Raw genomic sequence first — 24,629 nt, 5'->3', positions numbered from 1 at the left:
AGTCAGTACCCAAAAAAATTTAATAACCCGATTAGATTTTTTTTTGAGAAAAAGAGAAAATAAACATAAGTTTCTTTTTTTTTTTGCTACAGTACTGAGTTGCTACAGTGCCGATTTGCTACAGTAATGCGAATTGTTTTGCTACAGTAATTCGCATGAGTTGCTACAGTACCCGAGTTGCTACAGTAATACGAATTCTTTTTACTACAGTACCGAGTTGCTACAGTGCATGCGAATTCTTTTATTCGCATGAGTTGCTACAGTACCGAGTTGCTACAGTGCATGCGAATTCTTTTATTTACATGAGTTGCACAGTGCCGGGTTGCTACAGTACCCGATGCGAATTGCTACACTACCTCAGCGATGCGCCTGCTACAGTACCCGCGATTGCTACAGTACCTCGGCGATGCAACTGCTACAGTACCCGCTAGCGATGCCTACAGTGATTTTTTTTTATTTTTATTTATTTATTTTTTTAGAATATAACACCTAAACTTCCAAAAAGTCAAAAAGACTTTAGTCTAAAAATCACTAAATCGGCCTAGATCTGAGGTTTTAAGCCGAATTTGAGCTCAGACACAAAAACTTATAACACTAAAAACTTAGATTTGGTGATTCTCGTGTATTTCTAAGGTATAAGGGACTCCAAAAGAGATGAGTAACACGAAATCAACCTTAAATCCAACAAAAACTAAGATCAGAATCCGAAAAGTTTTACTCGAAAACCACAAAAAGTCGAGCCGAAAGCTCTCATACCACTTGTAGGTCCTCTAGATGGATCTCACAACTTGACTCGGATCAATCCGTGTTGTTGGTTAGCGGAAATCACCAACGACACTTGGATCTCGGATCTTAGTTTGTTAAAGTAAAAGAGAGAAAATGGAGGGTAGAGAGAGAAACTTTATTTCCTTGAAGTTGTGAAAAAGTTGTGTTGGAGTTGAAGTTGTGGAGAAATGGGTAAAGTGTCCTTTATATAGGGTACCCATTTCTCCAAAGTTTACATAATAAACCTATAAAATAAATTTACCGAGTACGTAATACACCGAATAAAAGCAAACTAGAACGACATACGCAATCCTAAAAACAATATCTAATATTGGCCCTACACCAACCCTTCAAAATTTCCCAAGCTGTAACAAACAAAATTGTCTCATATAGTTGTATAATTGTATATTACCAATAAAAAATAATCGTTCCGTCTATTAGGCATATCATGTAATTCGTTCATTTAATTCTTTATCATCATTTTGTGAATTTTATTTTCATTCAGGACCAATGATTTTATCTTAATTTACCTTCTTCATAAAACTCTCTTTCTCTCTCTCTCTCACACACACACAAACAAACATACATGCATACACATATATATACCTCTTTTTTTAACAATGTTTGAAACCACCCTAACTATATACCCGTGTGAGCTATCTTGAGACGGGATGCCAATCGTCCAAATTAATTTTGATACTCCAGGTTTGACTAACCCAAGAGCACCATCAAGAAGGAAGTACAGCTATGGAAAAATCCCTGTGTGTCAGGTTTCGAAATTGGAACCTTAAAATTCCAAACTTCAACCATCACACCCATGTTAATGGACAAAAATGCCAACTGCTACATATATACCTCGAAAAACAGTAACATGATCCTGTGTGTTCTTTAATGTGAAAAAATATCTTTTACCTAATTAGTATAGGTGTGTGATGGATGATGGAGGGTGGGATGGTGTGGGGTTGGGGGTGTTATATAGAAATGTTAGACCCATTTTGTTTATCTAAGTCTTTTGTATTGAATAAATGTATCTCATGGGCTTTAAGTATTTTTTTGTATAGAAGCCCAATGGAAATGTGATGTGACTAGTTTCTCATGCATGCTTCTCTATAAATAGAGAAGCATGCCATGAGAGAAAGTTGATTGTTAATAGAAAACCTTTTGCAAAAACATACACACTTATCTTTCTCTCTCTCTCTCTCTCTCTCTCTTGGCTTTCTTTCTTCCTTTCCTTCTAAAACCAGAACATAAACTCAAGATCCGAGACCTCTTAGGTTGTTTAGTGTGATTTCCGCTAGCACTAAGTTAGGTTGATCCAAGAACGTTGTTAGATCTACCCGCCACGAGACCTACAATTGGTATCAAAGCTTTTGCTCACTAGTTGAGGGTTTTTGGATCACAACCTTGGGTTTTGATCTTGGGAAAAGAAAAGAAGTGTTCTTGACAAGAAAAACTACAAAAACAAGAAAAATCATAAAAATACAAAAACAATCAGTTTCTAGTTGATGAACATGACTTAGATTGTGTTCTTGGTTGAAAATAACAAGTATACTAGCCCTAGATCAAAAAGTTTTGGGTTTGAAAGTGTTAAATTTGGTGTTACGGGATTGAAAATCTGTTAAAATGACAAGTTAACTTTTTCGCTTCGCTTGGCATAAAAGTTAGTGTACCAACCTTTGACCTAGTACTGACAAGTTAGGTGGAACAGATCCCAAGAAAGATTTCTTCTAGAAAACTGAACGTTTTCGCATCTAAAGGTTTTTCGCTTCGCGTGAAAGTTTTTTGCATCTCTTGGGATTTCGCATCGCGTGGCTTTTCGCTTCGCTTCATTTTTCGCTTCGCTTGGAAACTTTTTCGCTTCGCATCATTGTTCACCAACTTTTTCGCTTCGCTTGAAACAAGTTTTTCGCTTCGCTTGAAAAACATTTTCGCTCGAAATTGTTGTCTGTTTCAAAATTCAAGACTGTTAAAGACTGTTAAGTGTTATAGACTGCTGAGATCATGACGAGCACTTATTCTGAGCTATTAAAGGGGTATTTATTATTGGAAAATCAAGTGGGAACACCTCAAAAACCTCCAAAGTACATGACCCTAGATGATAACTTTTCCGACTTTAAATGGAGGTTCATGAACTATATCTCATTGACTGAAATTGATCTGATGAGATGTTTTGCACAAGGTCCTCATGTTCTCGTGACTGTTACACAAGCTGGGGAACAACTAAAGGCTCCTGAAAATTATGATCAAAATGATAGGGACCTGTTAGCACAAGACAAGAAAGCATATCTCATTTTGACAGTTTGTCTTTCAAATGAGATCACTGAGACTTTACGTGAACACAGAAGTGCAAAGGGTTTGTGGGATGCACTTGTTGAGAAAGTTGAGGGCAATGCTGAGATCAGGGAAAACAAGAAAGCACTATTAAAAGAAGAATTCAATATGTTCAACCACCGTCAAGGTGAAGGTGTGTTGGACTTGGTTAAGAGATTTGAAAAGTTGATGGTTAGAATCAGGGCTGCTAGTGTCAATATTCCAAACTCTGAGATCAACCACAAGTTAATGAATTCATTGACATACAGCTGGAGTACCAATACAGTCACAATCAAGAGAACCACAAATTTGAATGGCATGACAAACACTGATTTGATTTCCACTATCAAGTCATTTGAAATGGACGAAAATATGAGAATGAACAATCACTTGAGTTCTCTTAATCAAGCTGGGATGAGTACTGCATCAATAATTCCAACTGCTTTTATAAGCAAAACCCAGCAGAATGTGTACCCTGTGAACACTCCAAAGTACTCCGCAAGTGTTCCTCCACAAACCACTGCCTTTATCTCAACGGGAAGTCAATCTGGATCATCTGAGTCTAGCTCATTTTAGAAGGCAGTCGATAATGCAGTTGAGCAAGCTTTGAAGGCCCACGGAATTTCATCATCATCAAAGAATCAGCCAAGGAAAAGCTCCAGCTACTGTGAAGAACTACCCTTGTTGAATGACTCAAACATCTCAATCGTTCATGCTTTTCTGTCAAGTCATGAAGATTTGATGCAAGGAAATCTATTGCCACCACAATTCGAAATCGGGGATATGAGAGACATCAATCAAAAGGATCTCGAAAAGATGGATATCAAGTACCAAATGGCAATGGCTGTGCAAAGAGCCACAAACTTCATGAAGATGTATGGGAAAGATAGCTTCAAGGATTCTGACAGGAAGAGAATCGGGTTTGACAAGTCAAAGCTGGTGTTATAACTGTGGTGAAATGGGCCACTTTTCGAGAGAATGCAGGAATCCGTCAAAACCAGCCAATGATATTCGTGTGACCGAGGTGACTGAGGAGGAGAACAGTAAAGCTGCTGGAAAGAAGCATGAGGTGCATAAGCCAAGCAGCTCAGCTCCAAAAATTGAAAATCATTCACACAAGGGCAATTCAAGCTCAAACACAAGGGCCCTTGTCTCCCAAACGGAGGTCCAGACTGGTATTGATTGGGATGAGCAATTTCAAGAGCTGCAGAATCCACTCAACATGGCAGGCATGGCTTTCACGTCAAACAATGAAGCGTCCACATCCTCAGCTGCAAGTTTCGATGCATCACCCATCGATGAGGTAAATCATAATCTTTGCACTCAAGCTTGCATAAATAAGGTGACATATTATAGATATCTTCAGGACAAAGTTTTGAAAGAAAACGCAAAAATTCGTCAATTATTGAAAAGTTAAAAACTCACCATGATGATATAGCAAATCTTAAACTTAAAAATTTTGTAAAGGAGCAAGATGTCATCTATTATATAAATATAATTTATGAGTTAAAAGATGAAATTGAGAAATTAAAACTTGATGCTTCTGATAAAAGAGAAAAGGAAAAACAAGTTGAAAGATTTGAAGCATCATCTGAGCAATTGGATGATATTAACGGAGCACAAAGAAGTACTAAAGTTAAAGCAGGGCTAGGATATGATTATTAAGCAGTGCCTCCACCAATGATTGATAATTATACTAGTTTGCCCCACTTTAGCTATAATACTTCTCCTGATGAAGAAATGGCATATGGAATTGGTAAAGTACCAAAATCAGTTAAATTTGTTCATGCAGCATCAAAAACTGCTGCTCCAATTCAATCATCTGATAAGTCTAACGTCAACGTATCTTGTGGAGCAGGTGATATAAACAATGGTGATTGTGGGAAGGTTAACCAGGGTTGTAAGCCAAAAGGAGAGTTAGAACCCCCGTTTTGAGTCTTGTGTGGGTCTAACAAAATCAATTAACAATCCTGTTTGTAATAAAGTTTGTGAGTCAATGTTAGGAAGTTTGATGTCAGGATCAAAAGCTGTATTTTGTGAAACTACTAGTGATGAAAGTTGTACAAATGTTTGTAATGAAAATGAATGTTGTTCATCTGATTCAGGATGTGAAACTATTTTTGATGAAACAATTGAACTCAAGGTTGATGAACAGACCAGTCCTAGTTGCTCATCAACTAATCATAATGTTAAGAATTTAACAAAAGAGAAATCGAGTTTTGAAAATGAAAAACCAAGTACTTACAATAAATATATGCCACCAAAGAAAACCTTATTTTTCCAAAATACCAATTATAACAATAATTCTCAATATTATGATCAGCTTGATAATGACTATTACTATTCTCAACAGAAACCTAGACATTCAAATTATTTTGCTTCAAAATTTTCAAAGGTTCATCATTATCAGACAAATACAGGTTACAAACATGTTAATCCGACCACATCACCTTATCCCTCATATATCAGTGATCAAGATGTCTATAAATGCAACCAAAGAAAATGTTGCTTCATTTGTGGAAATCATTCTCATCTTGCGAGACATTGCAAAAACTGGCATAAGCAACAAAGAGACTTCAAAAGTAAGTTTGGTCAGACATTTCCTAAGTTTCCTGCTCAGACTAAGAAAATGTCTAACCAAACTTATACTTCAGCCAGTAAGGCCGATTTCAGATCCAAAAGAACTGAGAAACCCAAGAAACCTTTTTGGCTAACCCAAAGGGAAAGGAAGAGGTTAGCGTAGGGATCTGAAGCTGAAAGCCCAAGAACCCTTCAAAGGTTTTTATTAAGGCTAGTCAAGAAGATTTTGTGGTTAAGCCTAAACCAAAATGAAGGCAATCCAGAAAACCGTTTCAAAACCGAGGAAATAGTAATTCAAGTTCCTCGAGGGATTACTCTTCAGATTCTGAGTCACCAAAAGATTACATTTTCAGAAATCATAAAATTAAACTTGGTGATTTTGTGTTTAATTTTCCTGAGACAAGTGCGTATCGGGAAAACCTCCACTAACTAGTTGTTCGTGTGTGTAGGGTCAGCCTGGAAGGCCTGTCAATAGTATTTGGTACTTAGACAATGGCTGCACCCGACACATGACAGAATACGAGTCACTGTTGTTTGACATAAAACCATTCGATGGCGGCCACGTTTCCTTTGCCGGTGACATTGGAGGAGAGATAACAAAGCAAGGCAAGGTCTCAAATGGTAATTTGACATATTATGAGGTCAATCTGGTGGAACAGCTCAACCACAACCTGCTCAGCGTATCTCAAATTTGTGATAAGAAATTCTCAACCCTGTTTACAGAAAATAAATGTCTGATATTAAAACCAGGTTTTAAAGTCCCTGAAGAGTCGATCATGTTGCATACTCCAAGGCATAATGATGCCTACATTCTGGACATGAGAAGCAACTATTCCATGCGTTCTGCTTCCTGTTTGATGTCCAAGGCCTCAGAGAACGATTCATCATTATGCCATTGACGTTTGGGTTACGTCAACCTTAAGAACTTGAATAAGTTGGTTAAAGGTGACCACGTAAGGGGTTTACCTGTAAAATCTTTTCATTGTGATGAAAGATGTTTATCTTGTTCCAAATGCAAACAGCACAAACTCCCTCACAGACCCAAGACTGTAAATTCCATAAACTCCACTCTCCAGTTGTTGCATATGGACCTCTTCGGTCCAATTCAACCAATGGCAATAGGTCGAAAAGCTTATTTTCTGGTTATTACTGATGATTTTTCGCGTTTCAGTTGGACATTTCTGTTAGGGCACAAGAATGACATCGCAATTTCTGCTTAGGTTTATCGTGTTGGTTGAAAATCAAACTGACGAGAAGGTGAAGTGTATCAGAAGTGACAACGAAACAGAATTCTGCAACAAAGTGGTGAATGAATTCTGCCACAACAAGGGAATTCTTCGTTAATTCAGCGCACCTTACACTCCCGAACAAAATAGAGTGGCTAAACGACAAAACCGTACGTTGGTTGAAGCCGCTAGAACAATCCTTTCATATTCCAAAATACCATTGATTTTCTGGGTTGAAGCTATCAAGGCAGCTTGCTTTACCCAGAATCGTGTGCTTTTAAATAAAAGATTGAACAACACTCCTTATGAAGTCTTCTATGGAACTAAGCCAAGGATAAATTTCTTCAGAACATTTGGATGTCCCTGTACCATACTCCAAATCAATGCCGGAACAACCTCCAAATTTGCTAAAAAGGCATATGAGTGTTATTTTATTGGTTATGCTGCTGATAAATGTGCTTATCGGGTATACAACAAGAAAACCAGAGTGATCTTGGAGTCTTTCAACATTGATTGGCAAGAATTGAACCCTACCGATGCACACAATGGTCCTGACTGGATGTTAGATTATGAAACTTTGTTTAAGCAGTTTCGTGGGATGTATGTGACACCCGTTGTACCAACAGTTTCCCCTGTTGTTTCTGCATCCGCTCAACCTGCTGATGATCAATCTATTTTGATGCAAGCTGTTTTGAGAGGTCTTGATGATGTAAATATAGCTGCTCCTGCACCCGTACTTAATGTACAACCCGTGGCTAATCCACCAGCCCCGGTTAATGATGTGCAGCCATCTGCAGACACCACTGAGATGCCCGTTGTTGAAGACATCACTGATTCAGACTCTGATTCATATGTGTCAGCTGACAACGAAGAAAATGTTCAAGTCGAACAAGCAGAGCCACCTCCTGCAGAACCTAGTGTGGTGGAATCCGTCCCCACACCTCCCTCAAAAGAAGATAATCAAGGTCCTGCAGTGGAGGTTGATGCATCAAATGTGCAGATTGATCCTAGTCCGAATGAAGCTTCTAGTAACACCGACTCAACCTCAGTTCCAGCCGTTATTGTCCCATTCTATGACAACCTATGGGAAGGTCCCATTGCTCCAGAACACTTGGTTGATCAAGAAGAAGGTGAAGTTAATCCTCAATCAAGTGCTCATGTCCCTACGACCATCGTTTTTCATCCCATAGAGAGCTTGACCATTCAGCTAGAGGCAACACCAGTCGAGCATGTCGAGCAAATTCCACAGTTACCGATCCATCATCGACATTCGACTGAGAACATAATTGGAGATCCGTCCGCTGGCATTCAAACATGCAGCACCTCTGGTACTATTAACAGATGTCTTTTTGCTTGTTTTATTTCACAGGTGGAACCCAAGGACTACAAAGTTGCACTGAAAGAGAACTCCTGGGTCGAAGCCATGCAAGAAGAGCTGTTACAGTTCAAGAAGTTGAATGTTTGGAGGCTGGTGAAGAAGCCAGAACATAAGAAGCCGATCGGAACGAAATGGGTGTTCTGAAATAAGAAAGATGACAAGGGGTGATCATTAGAAATAAACCCCGGCTTGTTGTGCAAGGCTTTTGGCAACATGAAGGTCTTGATTACGATGAAGTCTATGCACCGGTAGCCAGACTATAAGCAATTCGCATCTTTCTGGCATACGCCTCGTACATGAACTTCAAAGTATATCAAATGGACGTGAAGACTGCTTTCTTGTACGGGAAAGTAAAAGAAGAAATTTACGTCAGTCAACCTCCAGGTTTTGAAGATCCAAATCATCCTGATCACGTTTACCGACTTGACAAAGCACTTTATGGTCATCACCAAGCACCTCGTGCATGGTATGCCACACTGGCCGATCATTTAGTGAAGAATGGATACAAGAGAGGCATTGTTGATCAAACTCTATTTGTCAAGAAGGTCAAGGGTGATCTGATTCTGGTACAAGTTTATGTTGATGACATTATCTTCGGGTCAACGAATGAGAATCTGTGCAAGGAGTTCTCTGAGATCATGCAGAAGCGATTTGAAATGAGTTCATTAGGGGAGATGACTTTCTTCCTGGGGTTACAAGTTGAATAAAAGAAGGACGGGACTTTAATTCACCAAGAAAAGTACGTTCATGACATTGTTCAGAAATTTGGATTCAAGGACTCAACAGCTTTCATGAAACCAATCGCTACGCGACCCGTTCTCGCTCCTGATCCATCAGGAAAACCTATCGATCAACACCTCTACAGGTCAATGATTGGTTCCCTGATGTATCTCACTGCAAGCAGACCGGACATCATGTTCCCTGTTTGTCAGTGTGCCAGATATCAGTCAGACCCGAGAGAATCCCACATGACGGCTGTCAAGCGTATTTTCAGATACTTAAAGGGTAGACCACGTTTGGGTCTTTGGTATCCAAAAGAATCTCTCTTGGAACTTCATTCTTACACCGAAAGTGATTTTGGGGGATGCAACTTGGACTGAAAATCAACATCGGGCGGATGTCAATTCCTGGGAGATCGGTTGATCTCATGGCAGTGCAAGAAGCAAGTCACTGTGTCCACCTCCACAGCAGAAGCCGAGTACATTGCCGCATCCAGCTGCTCTCAAGTGATATGGATCCAGCATCAGCTGCTGGATTACGGTTTGAATTTCTATGGATCCACGATCAAATGAGATAATTAGGCGGCCGTTGCTATTGTTAAAAACCCGGTCCATCACTCAAAGACTAAGCACATTGACATCCGAATACACTTTATTCGTGATTGTTATGATTGTAAGCTTGTCGATATAAAAAGGGTCCATACTAACTTTAACTTTGCAGATCTCTTTACCAAAGCTTTAAGTCATGCCCGATTTTTTTTTCTCGTTGAGTCATTGGGCATGATATCTTTTGAGTAAATTCTATCTTTGTTTTTAAAATTGTAAATATTTTTCAAATACGTCACAATTTTAGAGTGAGAAATGAGTTAACTTTAACTCACCAAAAAGATTTTCAATTTACTTTAAGAAAACCAAAAATCGAGTCACTTGACTTAACAAAAAGATTTTATTTTGTATATAATATTAATTTCATCTTTATTCCTATTTAAGTAAAATTTCAGAAAATTCAAAAAGAATTATCCCGTTTAGAGGGAGCTCCTATTAAGAAAATCAAAAATCGAGTCACTTGAATTAACAAAAAGATTTTATTTTGTATATAATATTAATTTCATCTTTATTCCTATTTAAGTAAAATTTTAGAAAATTCAAAAAAGAATTATCCCGTTTAGAGGGTGCTCCTATTTAGAGGAAGTCGGACATTTAAAATTTTCAATTAAGAATTTGATCCGACCCTTTGGAAAGTGATAGTACATTGGTATTTATTGATCCTAGCGCGTGAAAAGAGTAGATCAAAAGGCTACAAAGTCATTCATCAATGTGTAGATAGGCTTGACAAACAAGTAAGTGTTGGGTGATATAAACTTAAACTCTTGCCGTTGTTAGTGGCTATACGTTTAAGAAGCGGTTGCATGATTCCGTTAAGATCATATCAATGAAGGATGAAATGTAATTACACATGTCATACACAAGCCTCTCTTTATCTGATCACAGTCGTCTTATGAAATTCGTGTCAATTTTTAATTTTTCTTGAGTCAAGAAAAGAAAAGGAAAAAGAGTCAAGAAAAGAAAAAGAAAAACATAAAAGAAAAGAAAAAATCAAGAAAAAGAGTCGAAAATGATTCAGTCCTAAGAATTTTAACTTCTGCTTTTTTTCTTCATTTATTTTGATTCAAGCCTTGGACTTTCTCTGTTTGTGGTCATACAAGATCTTATTGTTAAGGCCCTGAATCTTCTTCTTTATTTTAACTTTTCTAGATCGAGTCAAGTGTGCAAAGCACAAAATGTCGAGTGTACAAAGTACAAAGTGTCAAGTATGTTAATAAGAGTACTGTGATCAAATAAGAAAGGTTTAAGTCAAGTTGAGGTGATATGTTAACACAAAGTAAGCCCGAGATATGATGGAATCAGTAACATGTCTAATTAAGTGGGGAACACATAAGCATCGTGCCTAATTGAACCTCAAATGTATTACGTTAACTCCAAAACACTTGTCAAGTTAAATAGGTGGATAATATCTGCAGTTGATGATGAAGTTGTGTCAAAATAATATCAAAATGGAAACGCCATCTAGGACTTTGTAAATCAATATGATTCCATGTCGCGATCGTTCTTTGTAAATTCAGTCAAAGAAAAGATCTATATAAATTAATTCAATATTATTAATAATTTAAAAGGGATATTTTTTAATTTTATTTTATTTTATTTTGTTTTGTTTTTGTTTTCTAAAATATTAAGTAAATGTATAGTTTAATATTTTAAGTTTTATTTTTAATTTACTTTTATTTTTATTTTTTATTTTATTTTATGTTTAAGTATAATTTTATGTTTATTTTTGGTTTTATTACTATTATTGTTTTTGTTTATGTTTTTATTTTGTTAAAGAGATCGTCAGTACAAAGGTTAATAGTAATGGACCGACAAAAGAAAATTATGAAAAATAAACAAGTGCCTGGATTCGGTGAGTAAATGTTTTTCGGGTTTGAATGTGCAAATAATTTTAAAGACCGAGGACCGAGAGTGTATTTTTCGGTGAATACTCGTGATGTTTTGACCTTATCGCGAGATAGACTGACTCTATATATATAGGTCATCAAAATCACTTTCACTATTCATCAAATACTTTTCATCTACTCTCTCTCTTCTCTCTCATTGTTATCCTTCCAAACCCTAATCTGTTCCAAATTTTTCAAAGATCCAGCCCTCATTATCATATATGAAGTTGAATCCAGATCCAACACCCTCGGTATATCATCAACATACCATCGTTCATCCTCCATTCTTTGTTTCTGGGTTCTCGTGGATTGAGACAGCGGTTCAGATGAACCATCGGCTAGATCTACGGCTGGATCTCCATAAATGTTGTTAATATCTTGATTACAAACTGTTATTAGATTATTCGACCATGAAATCATCTTTGTTTATTAGTTTTAGAGTTATTTGTGTACAGTTTGTAGATCTATGGTTGTTCATAGGTTCTGGAGTTCAATTGAGTATGTAAACCAAAGGGGTTTCAAACCAATCTTTCTAGAAACCTAATTTGTGGTTAGGCGACACCTAGGGGAAGAAAAAGGAGCAAAAATTGGCTTTGTATAATTTTTTCGCATGAAGTTGTTTTTCGCTTCGGATGTTCATGCGAAGCGAAAGGGTTTTCTGTTTGCTTCGCATGCCCATGCGAAGCGAAACTGACCCTCATGCGAAATTCTCATACTTAGAAAACTTTTTCAGAAAGATCAGCCTAATACTTCTGGACTGTTTTGGACCGTTGGACTGTTTGGACTCTTGGACTATTTTGGACTTAACCTTTGTACATATTGGACTTTGTAACTTATAAATTGACTAAAATTAACTTATTTACTCATTAAAACTAAAATGTTCATAATTAATCAACTACAAGTAATAAATTAATCTAAGTAATACGAAATAATTAAGGCCTTTGTATATAACTTATTTAGTTTGCTTTTACATTAAATGATGATTCTCATGATCTAATTGTCTAATTTCAAGGTCACAATCTGTTTTGTGCTCTCGGGTTACCATATGCTAAGGCAGATAAATTGTTCATGTCTATGGTCAAGGAGCTTAAGCAATCACCCCTTGCACATGCTATCACAGCCAACCCAACCATTTATTACAAGTGGGTTTTGGACTTATGGGCTTTTGCCAAGATTACTGATGATTCTCTGTCTTTTACCACAAAGGTTGCTGGGAAGGAATTGACGATTACGGAAGGAGATATCAGAAGGGTGTTAAAGATTGCTGATGAGCCTGATTACGCTTATGAGAAGGGTGATAGGACGAAGTTGGAGGATTTTGTGACAAGCATGGGATACGATACGGAATGGAGGAGTTTGGAGAAGAAACATCTCCCACCATATTGGAGATTTCTTTTCCACATCGTGACTCACTGCTTTGCAGACATACGTGGAGGGTTTGACAGTATGAGAGTCGATTGGGTTCGTATTATGTTCGCTTTGACAAGAAGGGAGGAGTTCAACTATTCTCGGAGGATATTCTTGTGTATGTTGGGAAATATCAGAAGCGAGGCAACCTGGCTCATGTATCCTAGATTTGTATAGATGCTATTAGATGATTTGATTCCAAACGTTCCAAGGCCGGGGTTAAAGAAAACCAAAGACAAGAAGTCCCTTCCCGAACCCTATCATGTGAATGAGATCAAGCTATCAATTTTCGGTGTGTTGTTGAGCACCAAAGGGAAGGGACATCAATATGAGGGACAAAGGCCGGGTCCGAAATTTGGATTATTTGAAGAGACAGAGACTGCTGGGGATGAGGCGTCTATTGAAAGTGGAGAGATCGGGGGATCTGATGTTGAGATTGAAGTTGACTCGTCTGATGAGCCTGCTGAGGACAGGACGAAGGCCAAGCATGATTTGAAGAGGAAGGATACTGACAAGCCTTCTGTTATTAGTGCTTCGGGCAAGGAGAAGGTCAATATTGAGGAAGAGGAAGTAGAAGAGGACGTTTAGCCCTTGAAGCGCATCAAGAGACTTGGAGACTCCAAGAAGGCTCCCAAGCTCGTCGTCAAGCTTCCCACTATAGGTAAACCCTCTACCCCACCTATAGTCACCAAGGAAACCATAGCCCAAGTACTTAGAGACCTAGATGTGGCCAAAATCCAAATCCCAACCTATAGAAAACCCAAATCAAGAAATAAAGCCAAAGCCAAGAAAACCAAAACCATGCTTCATGACTCACCCGATTCTTCTCCCAAACCCTCACCAACTGACCAACCCATATCAACCTTCCTACCCAAAATACCTGAATCCCGATCACAATCACAACCACAACCAACCACTCCCCTAAACAAATTCAAACCGAAACATTACCATCCACACCACCTACCCAACCAGAACCATCCCAAACCATTACATCACCCACTCAACTTGTCACCGAACCCCCCAACCACCTCAATATTCACATCATCTATATTTAGCTCACCAATCCAAACCACGAGCCTATGGAGCCAAACTGTTATATCCTCACCACCTTCCAAACAACCAACACCACCCACCACTACAACTTCACCAATCCTTACCCAATCTATTAACCTACCTTTGCAAGCAACCTCACCACCCATAGTGTCCATCACACCACCATCTACTATCATTTCACCCAAACCCATTGACCGTGGAAAGTCTTCGACACCTCCAGTGTACGCTGATCCTATCCTCGATAGGATCATCGCATTAGAGGAATCTAATGCGAAGAGGGCTGAACGCGAGATGGTGCTCCTGACATTTATAAAAGACATGAAGAAAAAGGGGCTTGAGGATGAAAAAGAAAAGGGGGATTTGAAAGCTAGGGTACGGGTTCTAGAGGAGGAGAAGGTGGTGAACGAGGCTCAATTGGAAAATCAAAGATTGCTGATCAACACGCTTCACACTAGGGTCGAGAATCAACAATTTTTGCTGAACCACGAAGCCACTCAAAACGCTAACCTGAGGGCAGACCACTCCATGCTTGTTGACAGACTAGCTACACTTGAGAGAAACTTACCAAGTGCAAGTGCTCTCAGAACAAGTCTCAATAAGAAGATCGAGGATGCAACGAGAAACTGGGATGTTGATAGTGAGGCTACAAACTCCAGAGTCACAAGTTTAGAGAATCAGCTAGCGTCATCCACCTCCCTCGATACACTCATAGCTGATAATGCAACACTGCGAATTGAGATGGAGGCTATTCAAGCCAAAGTCAAGGAGCATGATCGCCTACATGAGTTATGAAGACAAATGAAGAGTTAGTGAGCAAGTATCAAGCGGCCTCAGACCTTATGGGTATTCATGAGGATGACTTTCATGGTTTGGAGGATCGACTTGATGCAGTTTTTCAGAGATGGAGAAGGTCCGGTGTGACTTCTCAGGTTGGTGGATCCCAACCCACCGCAAATCCGAGTGTAGCCTTGCGAGCTGAAAGGGTTGTGGCATCTGAGGGTGAGGCAACTGTTGGTCGTTTGGTACAACAGGGTGGCCAAGACACTAGTGGGGTAAGTACCAGCTTGGGTCCTGAACAACAAGCACAACCTCAGGTCCAAGCTGGTGGTGAAGACATAGGTGATGGTGGTGATGACGAAAATGATGATGAAGATGATGATGATGACGATGACGATGACGATGACAACATCCACGATAGTTTTGATGATGACGATGATGATGATGATGATGATGATGATGATGGTGGTGGTGGTGGTGGTGAAGGTGGAAATGGAGGAGATGGAGGGGCCGGGGCAGCAGGAGGTGGAGGTGGAGTTAACACTCAATCACCTCCACACACTCAACAAGATGTTCAAGACCCTATTGCTCACGAATCGGCCGGCAAAGTCAGGCAACACGACACGGAGATTGACAATATGTATAAAGATTTGTTTCCTGATGATTTTGCCGGTGTTATGGATGATTTTATTGAAGCAGGAAAGAACTTGGAGCAAATTATTGAACAGAATACGGAAGAGGCAGTAGAAGAAGACTACCTCAACTACTCACCAAATCCATACACACCTCCAGCTCAAGTTCAAGCTTCAGAAGCTCCTGCAACAAATCTCGTCTCCAATCCAGCCGCCAACGTGACACAAGCAACAATGCCTCAGAAAAGAAAGACTCACATTGTGTCAAGTCGTGTGTGTGCCCGCGTGCTTAATTACCCTTATCATGACGATTCGTTAATTGTCTATGCGAAGTATGATAAGCGGAACAGTGTTTGGGCAATTAGAAGATACAGCGGGGATCTGATCTATCTCGATCACCACCAGTTGAAGACATTACCAGAGCTTGACCTCAACTGCTTCAGAAAGGCTGTGGGTCGAGGAGAATATGATGATACTCTGGAAGGCTGGGTAAAGACTCATCTACATCATCAATCAAAGGTGAACTACAAAGATTTTGAAGTGAACAAGGGTCGCCAGTTCAAGAACCCATGAGAGATCGACCCAACTACCGGAGAGCCCCGAACTATGTGGAGATCCAAGGCGCCTAAAGACTGTCACGAGATTTATCACGGCGAGCCTTATCTTCCCAACACTCTCCGAGATTTCATTGGTTGGGAGTTTGATAATAAAACCGGTGAAGCCGTCATCCACTGTCGTGATATGCACGAGATTCGAGTATTTGACGAGCATGAGCTTATGGGACTACACATTGAGGATGTGAAGAAGCTTTACAACTCACCGTTTGGGACCGTCGAGGATTTGGGTCGTCAGAATATAGACCGGATAGTTGAAGCCTTCAACAAGTTCATCCAAAGACTTGTTGAACTTCCACTATCCGAGGACGAATGATTGGTCTACGACACCGACGGATTTCAATACTAAAGACTAGAAGGAGATTGTTAGACCCATTTTGTTTATCTAAGTCTTTTGTATTGAATAAATGTATCTCATGGGCTTTAAATATTGTTTTGTATGTACTTGGCCCAAGGGAAATAATGTATAGAAGCCCAATGGGCATGTGATGTGACTAGTTTCTCATGCATGCTTCTCTATAAATAGAGAAGCATGACATGAGAGAAAGTTGATTGTTAATAGAAAACCTTTTGCAAAAACACATACACTTATCTTTCTCTCTCTCTCTCTCTCTCGGCTTTCTTTCTTCCTTTCCTTCTAAAACCCGAACATAAACTCAAGATCCAAGACCTCTTAGGTTGCTTAGTGTAATATCTGCTAGCACTAAGTTAGGTTGATCCAAGAACGTTGTTAGATCCACCCGTCACGGGACCTACAAGAAATATATGCATGGGGTCCTTGCTTTTGCAGAAACCAAGGGCCGTCTATTCACAAAGAATAAAGCTTCTCCCAAAACCCCGTGAAAGCATCAACCATATCTCTCTCTCTCTCTCTCTCTCTCTCTCTTGTTATTCTATTAGGGGGAGGGTCGGTGGCTTTGATATCAAATACTACACTTCTGTCACGTCCAAACCATCTATCATGAAAATAGTATTTAAGATTATAAATTAACTCAACTGAGAGTTAAAACTTGCAAGTATAAAGTTTACTTCTATAGTTCTATATGTATATTGAGTAACTAAGTTAAGGTCTCTATGAAACTATATATGTTATGTAATTCTTGGTTTTCTAGTTTGATTTTCAGGATTTCAAATGTAAAAAAAAAAAACCTTACAGATTAGTTACAATATCAAATTAATCTTAAAAATGATATGTGCATAATTAGGAATTGATACACATAGTGAAATAGGTAAATGGGAGGGTTTGGTTTTAGAAACGACACTTCTCATATTTTAAATACTAATAACAAAACTCTATATAATTTCTTAGGTACAATTATCCATATATTTTTCTCTACATATATTTACTAAAATCTTTATAAATGATCGAGGAGTCTCTGTGGAGATCAAGGAATCGGTGGACACGCATCTCTGTCCATGAGTTCTTTTGGGGATTGGTAAATCAAGCCTCACACTTGGGTGCGAACCGCAACAATGATACATCTCTTTCACAAATGACCACTAGTCCACTAGGTTTGTGGTCCATGGTCGCGGATATGGTCCAGGTTGCAACATATACATGTTTTCAGACATTGTAACTAAATACTACAACTTTCTGTTGTCTACACATACGTCGACTGCATATAGAAAAGGATGAAGTTTTATGTAGAATCTTGAACATACTAATTAGCAGTTACTAATCTTTACGTTTATACTCATTTTCACAAATTTGTGTATAATTAATTAAGTGGTCAAGTTAAAAAAAATGTAAACTAGTTGGTTTGGATCCAATCTTTAGATACTATCTGTAAAATTAACATTGAAATATTTGTAAAAGGAATCTATTAACATGAAAGTAAGTGAAGACTGGAGTGAAAATGAAACATATAGACGGCTCTCTTACTTGAAAAGCAGCTTTAGCTTTTGCCATGTCGTTGTTTCCTCTACTTCACAACAAAAATTAATATATAAATATACTAGTTTTAGAGCCCGTGTCACACACGGGATAATTCAAATTATAAAATTATAAGTAAAACAAATAATTACATAGTCTATATGAAAAAAAATGTATTACATCTATGCTTGTATCTATACAATGTGTACATAAATTGATTTTATTTATATCACAAAATTATTTTTTTAAATGAACTTAAAAAAAATGCTCGTGCAAAAACGTACCCGATAATATTTCTTTCTATTGAAAAATTCATTCTCGGTGCCATATATGTATAATTGAAAGACTTTTGGTTATGAACCAATTTCGAAAATAAAGCTTCTCATACGATTGTAGTTCTAACCACTCAGTGTAAATACAAAAGGAGCGTTACCTTTATTGATATATTTATCAATTTACCACTCATTAAAGGAAAGTAGAACATTAAATTGTAACAATGGATGTTCTTCAAGAGCTATGTTTTTCTGAGCTACGCCATGAAAAAGATTCTGATAAGTTTCAGAGGGCTTATCGACTTTGTTATAATGACAACATAAAAAATAACATGTTAACCCATCCAATTTTATGAATATTGTGTTTCATTTGAGCATAGTTTTCTACGACATGCTTCCCATACAACGTTTTGATCACCATTGAAGGAAAATTAATGTTAACATAAATATTTCAAAATTGATAAAAGTTTGAAGCATTAATAGGTATGGGGGTGATATGTCGAAAGTGTTTGCAGTCTTTTCTTACATTTTAATAGTTGAGTGAAAAATAGTCAGTTTGTCAAATCCAGAACCTTTTGATTATTTTAAAAAATGCCCTTAAAAATAAATTTGAAACCCGAATCATGTTTAAAATTCTAACTTTCATACTTTTAACGTTTCAAAGTCAACATTTTGAACCCATAACAAATTTGACGATAAATCTATTTTGCATTCTCAAACTTTTAAAAATACTCAAAATTTTTATTTTTGACCCGTAACAAATTTTGATCTAAATGTAATTAACTTGTACCAATTAATCTATTTACCAACTTTTGACTCATAATGTCAAATTTAAGTTCCATAAAAACAACCCGAAATAATTTTTATTTGAGAAACATGATTTGTTGTTGATTTTTGAAATTCACCAAGTATTTTGAAATATATAGTAAAATAATATGTTAATATTTATATTTATAAAAATATATAGATATTATATAAATATAGTGTAAAAGGAAACTGAATAATTATTGATTTATTACATATATTATGGTAAATCAGTTTTGGAGGGAAAAAATTGTAAGAATTAACCAAAACATAACAAATGTCAACATTTATTTTACTTTATTAGAATAGGTAGATATGATATGTATGTGTATACATATATATACATATATAGGGGATGGTTCAGGAGAGAAGTCATTTTAGTATGAGAAGTGTAAGAAATGAATCTTGGCCATTAATTTTGTCTAATCAATGGTTCATAACAACGATGGCAAACTGGTAATAAAAAGGAAAAAAATATGGAAGGTGTTTAATAGAAGGGCAATATGGTCTTAACGTTGATAAGAAGCATATGCGTTCAATCAACATTTGCCATTTTAGTCAATAATTTCCTACTTTCCCAGTGTCTCTCTCTAATTTTCTCCAAATTTATTTTCAAATATTCTACATTTCTCCACTTCATATTGTTAACAAATATAATGATTTCTCGAGAGAATATTTGAGTTTGCAGAATAAACATCATAGAACAACCTCACCCTCAATGACCTTAACGAATTTAGAGGGTTTAATGCTTAAATTTTAGAGAAAATATAATACTAGTAAGATTTATAAAAAATACAGATAATGAATTGATGTGATTAATTAGCATGTTACGTTTAATTTCAATTTTTCTTGGCACTATAATTACTTATTTGATTGCCAATTTTTATTTTAAAGCCTTATTATTTACTTTGGGAAAAAGAAAACGAACAATAAACGATGGATGCATACATGAAATTTTCTAAATATATGAGATTTTGTAGCTCTATAACACTGACCTACACATCTGAAGTTTCAACCTACACTGTGTATGTTTATGCCTTTCATTGTGTAGGAAACATTCTACCTTACTGTGTATCTTAATTAAGTGAAAAGCATATTGTATGTAGAAAACGTTCTACCTTGTAGGAAAGAATTCTAATACTTATGTAGTTGAATGAATGTAAATATTATTAAAGACAATAGCCCCACAAAGATGCTAATAAAGTCGATAATGCTACAGAAATGTATGAGACGACTATGTAGGTACTAAACTAAGTATACTTGTGTGACTATCAGTTATATTATGTAGGATATATTTCCATGTGTAGGGATCCATTATGAATACTTATAGATGACGTAAATTAGTTATGTAGGTATAAGTTAATTGTCTATGTTTTATTGACATTGTTTATGACATCCTATGTATGTAGGTTATGTATTTTGTTGTGTAGGCTGTAACTACGAAACTACGTAGCAATGTTTTTTCTAAATTTTTAACGTGTAGGGAAGCTCATTTCTAGTGTAGGATGCGATGATTATTTTTATTAAAGCTGATTAGTATGTTGTTGTGTGTCATGTCAAAGTGTATGAAGAATGTCAAGTTTGTTGCACGGGGGTATATATGGAGACACTCATGAGAAAAATAAATTGGGATTATGGTTTAAGAGAGGAGTCAACAAGACAAAAACAAATAATGCTCAATTTAAGGATGACCTTATGGATGCTCTAAGTTTGTAATAACATTTTGGTATATAAACTATAAAGGGGACGTAAATAATAAGAAGAAAATGTTTAATATTATGGGTTTGTAATCTATGCTAGTACGTTTATTTTGAATTATATAGTCTGTGTAGGAGTGTGGTTTGTATTTAAATAATTGGTGCAACAATTTGGTTGAAATAAAAAATTGAATTGGGAAATAGATTAAAAGAAAAAAAAAGAGCCTGCTTGAATGCATGATTAATCGACAAGAAAAAAAAAATAATATGCTTAATTAGTGTATTTGGCAAGTAAAAACAATATATAAGAATTCAGACATTCAAACTGGATTATGGGATTAGAATTTGGATTAAAATATAATAAAAAACAAACAAACTAAATATATATTAATCTATAACTTGTCATTTATTAGTGATACTTACCAAAAATGACAAATGCACATGTTACCAACATACCCTTCTAATTAAATAATAAGAAAATAAACAGAAATTACGTGATTGGTTGAATGGACTTCTCACACTTCTCACAATAACTTGACTTCTCTCCTGAACTCAAACCTATATATATATGTGTGTGTGTATGTATATATATAGAGAGAGAGAGAAAGAGATTCACTTGAATTCCTGGGACTCACGTTCTTTCACATGTAAATGCACTCATAAACCCATGATCATATGATATATATGTCGTCCGGTAATACACCTGACAGAAAGTATTAATTACTATTAATATATATAGCTTGGAGGTGATTTCTACGATATAGATTGCTTCGTATACAATGCAAATAACATATGTAACAAGTGTTAATGTTTGTATAAACTTTCTAGAATATTGCATAGAGCAACTCCCGAACATTTGTCGTCGATATCAATGGTGACTCATTATTTCGATGAATCATTTCTTCGAAGATGTATGTAGAGACGCATAAGGTAATTATGTACAAGTATCCCTAGGTTTCTACAGAGTAGATCGAATTACTAAACTTCATCTTGACACAAACAATACAAGAAGTTTAGCCAAGAATGGTCATATATGTGTGTTTACAAGTTATGATCATGATGAACATGCTTGATGTTAAAGCCATTAGTCCTTTAAGTTAAAAGGACTAATTGTTGTTGAATGAAATGGGCGTTTCTCTAACTTTTATGGCTATTACAAGTTGATTTTGGAGTTATCTCGGGCTTAGGGGGTGGATATTGCCGAAAGTGGTCATAAGGATGGATGAATGGGGCGGATGAAATAAGATGCAAAGGCCTTTGTTTACAACGTTGCCTGGCGACCAAGCACTGTCGAGCAGTGCCAAGTGTCTCGACAGGATCTTCTTTTTTTTTTTTTTTTTTTGCAATTTTCCATCTTTTGCCCCTCAACAAGAACTAAGCACAACCGTTCATGTAGCTGCACAACTCGTACATTTAGTCTTTTCCTTGTTTTATCCCCGTCTAGCAAGGGCTGTAAATAGGCCTGTAAATGAACCGAACGTTTTGTGAACTTTCGTGAACCATTCGGCGGGAAGTTCGCTTATGTTCATTTTAAACGAACAAACATGAACAAAAATTTTGTGTTCGTTTAATTAAACGAACGAACATGAACACATGCTCTGTTCGTTCATTTATGTTCATGAACGTTCGTTTATGTTTATTTATTTATGTTCGTGTATATATTAATAGAAAATAATTAAATATTATTTGGATAGGTTATCGGCTTAAAGGTTTTATATTTGTTAATTTGTGTTCATTTAAGTGTTTTATTTAAGTTCGTTTACATTTGTGTTCATTTACATTTGTTCATACATGTTCGTTTATCTTTGTTCAGTTATGTTCGTTTAAATTTTAAACAAACGAACACAAGTGTCCATCTTTAAATAAACGAACATGAACTTAAATATTTGTTCGATTAAGTGTCCATGTTCTTCTAAAGTTAAATGAACGAACTTGTTCGTGTTCATTCGATTCGTTAATAGGCTTTTGTTATTCACATTGATGAATACATCAGTCTCAATCTCTAGGCTCTGCCGATTATATATGTGTTCGTGTGTGTTCGTGAACTGTTCGTGAACACATTAATTTCCTTAATGAACGAACACGAACATAAAATCTCGTTCGTTAAGTGTTCGTGAACCGTTCATGAACACATTATTTTCTTAACGAACACGAAGAAGGCCTTGTTCATGTTCGTTCGTTAAGTAAATAATATGTTCACGAACACTTACCGAACGAGATTTTATGTTCGTGTTCGTTCATTAAGGAAATTAATGTGTTCACAAACACAAATAAAATCGGCAGAGCCTGGAGATTGAGATCGATGTATTCATCAATGTGAATAATGAAAGTCTGTAAACGAATCGAATGAACATGAACAAGGGCATGCTCGTGTTTGTTCATTTAACTTTAAAAAAACACGAACACTTAATCGAACAAATATTTATGTTCATATTCGTTTATTTAAAAATGGACATTTGTGTTCGTTTGTTTAAAATCTAAAGTAACATAACTGAATAAAGATAAATAAACATGTTTGAACAAACGTAAATGAACACAAATATAAACGAACTTAAATGAAAACACTTAAATGAACACAAATTAACAAATACAAAACCATTAAACAGATGACCTATTCAGATAATATTTAATTATTTTCTATTAATATTAATACATAAATGAACATAAATAAACAGACATAAACGAACGTTCATGAACATAAATGAACGAACAGAACATGTGTTCATATTTATTCATTTAATTAAACGAACACAAATTTTTTGTTCATGTTCGTTCGTTTAATAAATAAACGAACATAAACGAACTTCCCGCCGAACGGTTCACGATAGTTCACCGAACGTTCGGTTCGTTTACAGGCCTACGTCTAGCTTTATCTTTGTGTAGGTGCATGAGCATAAGCACGGCTTCCAGAGCATTGAAAAAAAACACAACTCATAAGCTGAACTTGAGCTTTTTAAAAACAGCTTGAAATGAGCCAAACTTGAGCTCCTGTAAGTCCAAACAAGCCTAATCAACCTCAGGCTCGACTTATTTACTCGCTTCTCATAAGATTTGGACCAAATGTGAAAATTATATAAACAAAACAATTGTGCGAAACAAACAAACAAACGTAGGCCGTGGTGGTTTGGTTTGGTTTGGTTTGGTGCATCGTTTGTGATCAATAGAATAGTGATGAACGGCAAATTCGGCGGTAAGCCGGCAACGGGTACTCCTTCAATGGCATGGTCCACGGTTGTCGTCGTCGTTTCACTGCTCTCTGGTGCTTCTGTCGTTCACAACATCTTCAAACCTGATCTGGTTTATATCTTCTCCTTTATTATTATATATAATTAATTGTTCATAACTTTGTTCTCTAAATCCATTACGAATTCTATTGAATGCGCGAAAGATGCTTGTGAGCCTAATTTTGGGTGTTAGTGATAGAAAATGGCCTTCTTTTTACTTTGCATATCAACTGTTTGATGAAATGCCTCAACGAGCGAACATAAGTGTATGCCAATATTATTAAGTTTAGACGTTAGTTATCAATTGGGTTTTTGTTTCAAACTTCTCTTAATCTAATTATGTTGCAATCTTGGTTTCAAGTTTGTGTCGTTTGAAGATATTAAGTGATCAAAGCTACTCGTCATTTTTAAAAGTTAAGAGTTCGAATAATGCAATGGAACTCTAATCTGCAATCACTCTTATCTTACTTGGTTTACTCTATGAGAGACATCGGGTGTGTGTTTTCGTCTATAAGATGATAGTAATTGAGTAAAATAAAAAACGCTATGTTTTAATGTTCATATTTGTTTTCTTTCGTCTGCAGACATTGCCTCTGATGGATGGTTCAAATGAGGCTAAGATGCAACAGCCTAGTAAAGAGTGAACATTTTTCTCCAACAAATGTAGTTTATTAAAAAACTAGGTGTCTTAGGTTTTATATTTGGGACCAATCGATCTTCATTCTTTGTTTCTGTTTTCCATCTGTTGTTGGTGGAATGTGAATTCTTCAAATGCTTTGTGTTTGAATATGGAATCAGAATTTCAA

The 24,629-nt window shown here is 36.6% G+C and overlaps 1 protein-coding gene across 1 annotated transcript; it reads left to right on the top strand.

Annotated features, from left to right (window-relative positions):
• Nucleotides 1-23,770: 23,770 nt before the first annotated feature.
• Nucleotides 23,771-24,557, top strand: LOC143563265 (uncharacterized). Its single transcript, XM_077050849.1, has 2 exons — nt 23,771-23,896; nt 24,408-24,557. Exons 1-2 carry the CDS (start codon nt 23,771-23,773, stop codon nt 24,465-24,467), a joined length of 186 nt encoding a protein of 61 aa, XP_076906964.1. The 3' UTR covers nt 24,468-24,557.
• Nucleotides 24,558-24,629: the final 72 nt, after the last annotated feature.

Source organism: Bidens hawaiensis, unplaced genomic scaffold (genome assembly GCF_021521415.1).
Source record: "Bidens hawaiensis isolate Kalapana, Puna unplaced genomic scaffold, B.hawaiensis_p1.1 tig00021347_1, whole genome shotgun sequence".
Taxonomy (NCBI): domain Eukaryota; kingdom Viridiplantae; phylum Streptophyta; class Magnoliopsida; order Asterales; family Asteraceae; genus Bidens; species Bidens hawaiensis.
The sequence above is the reverse complement of the archived record's forward strand: the minus strand, read 5'-3'. Positions and strand labels throughout refer to the sequence as shown.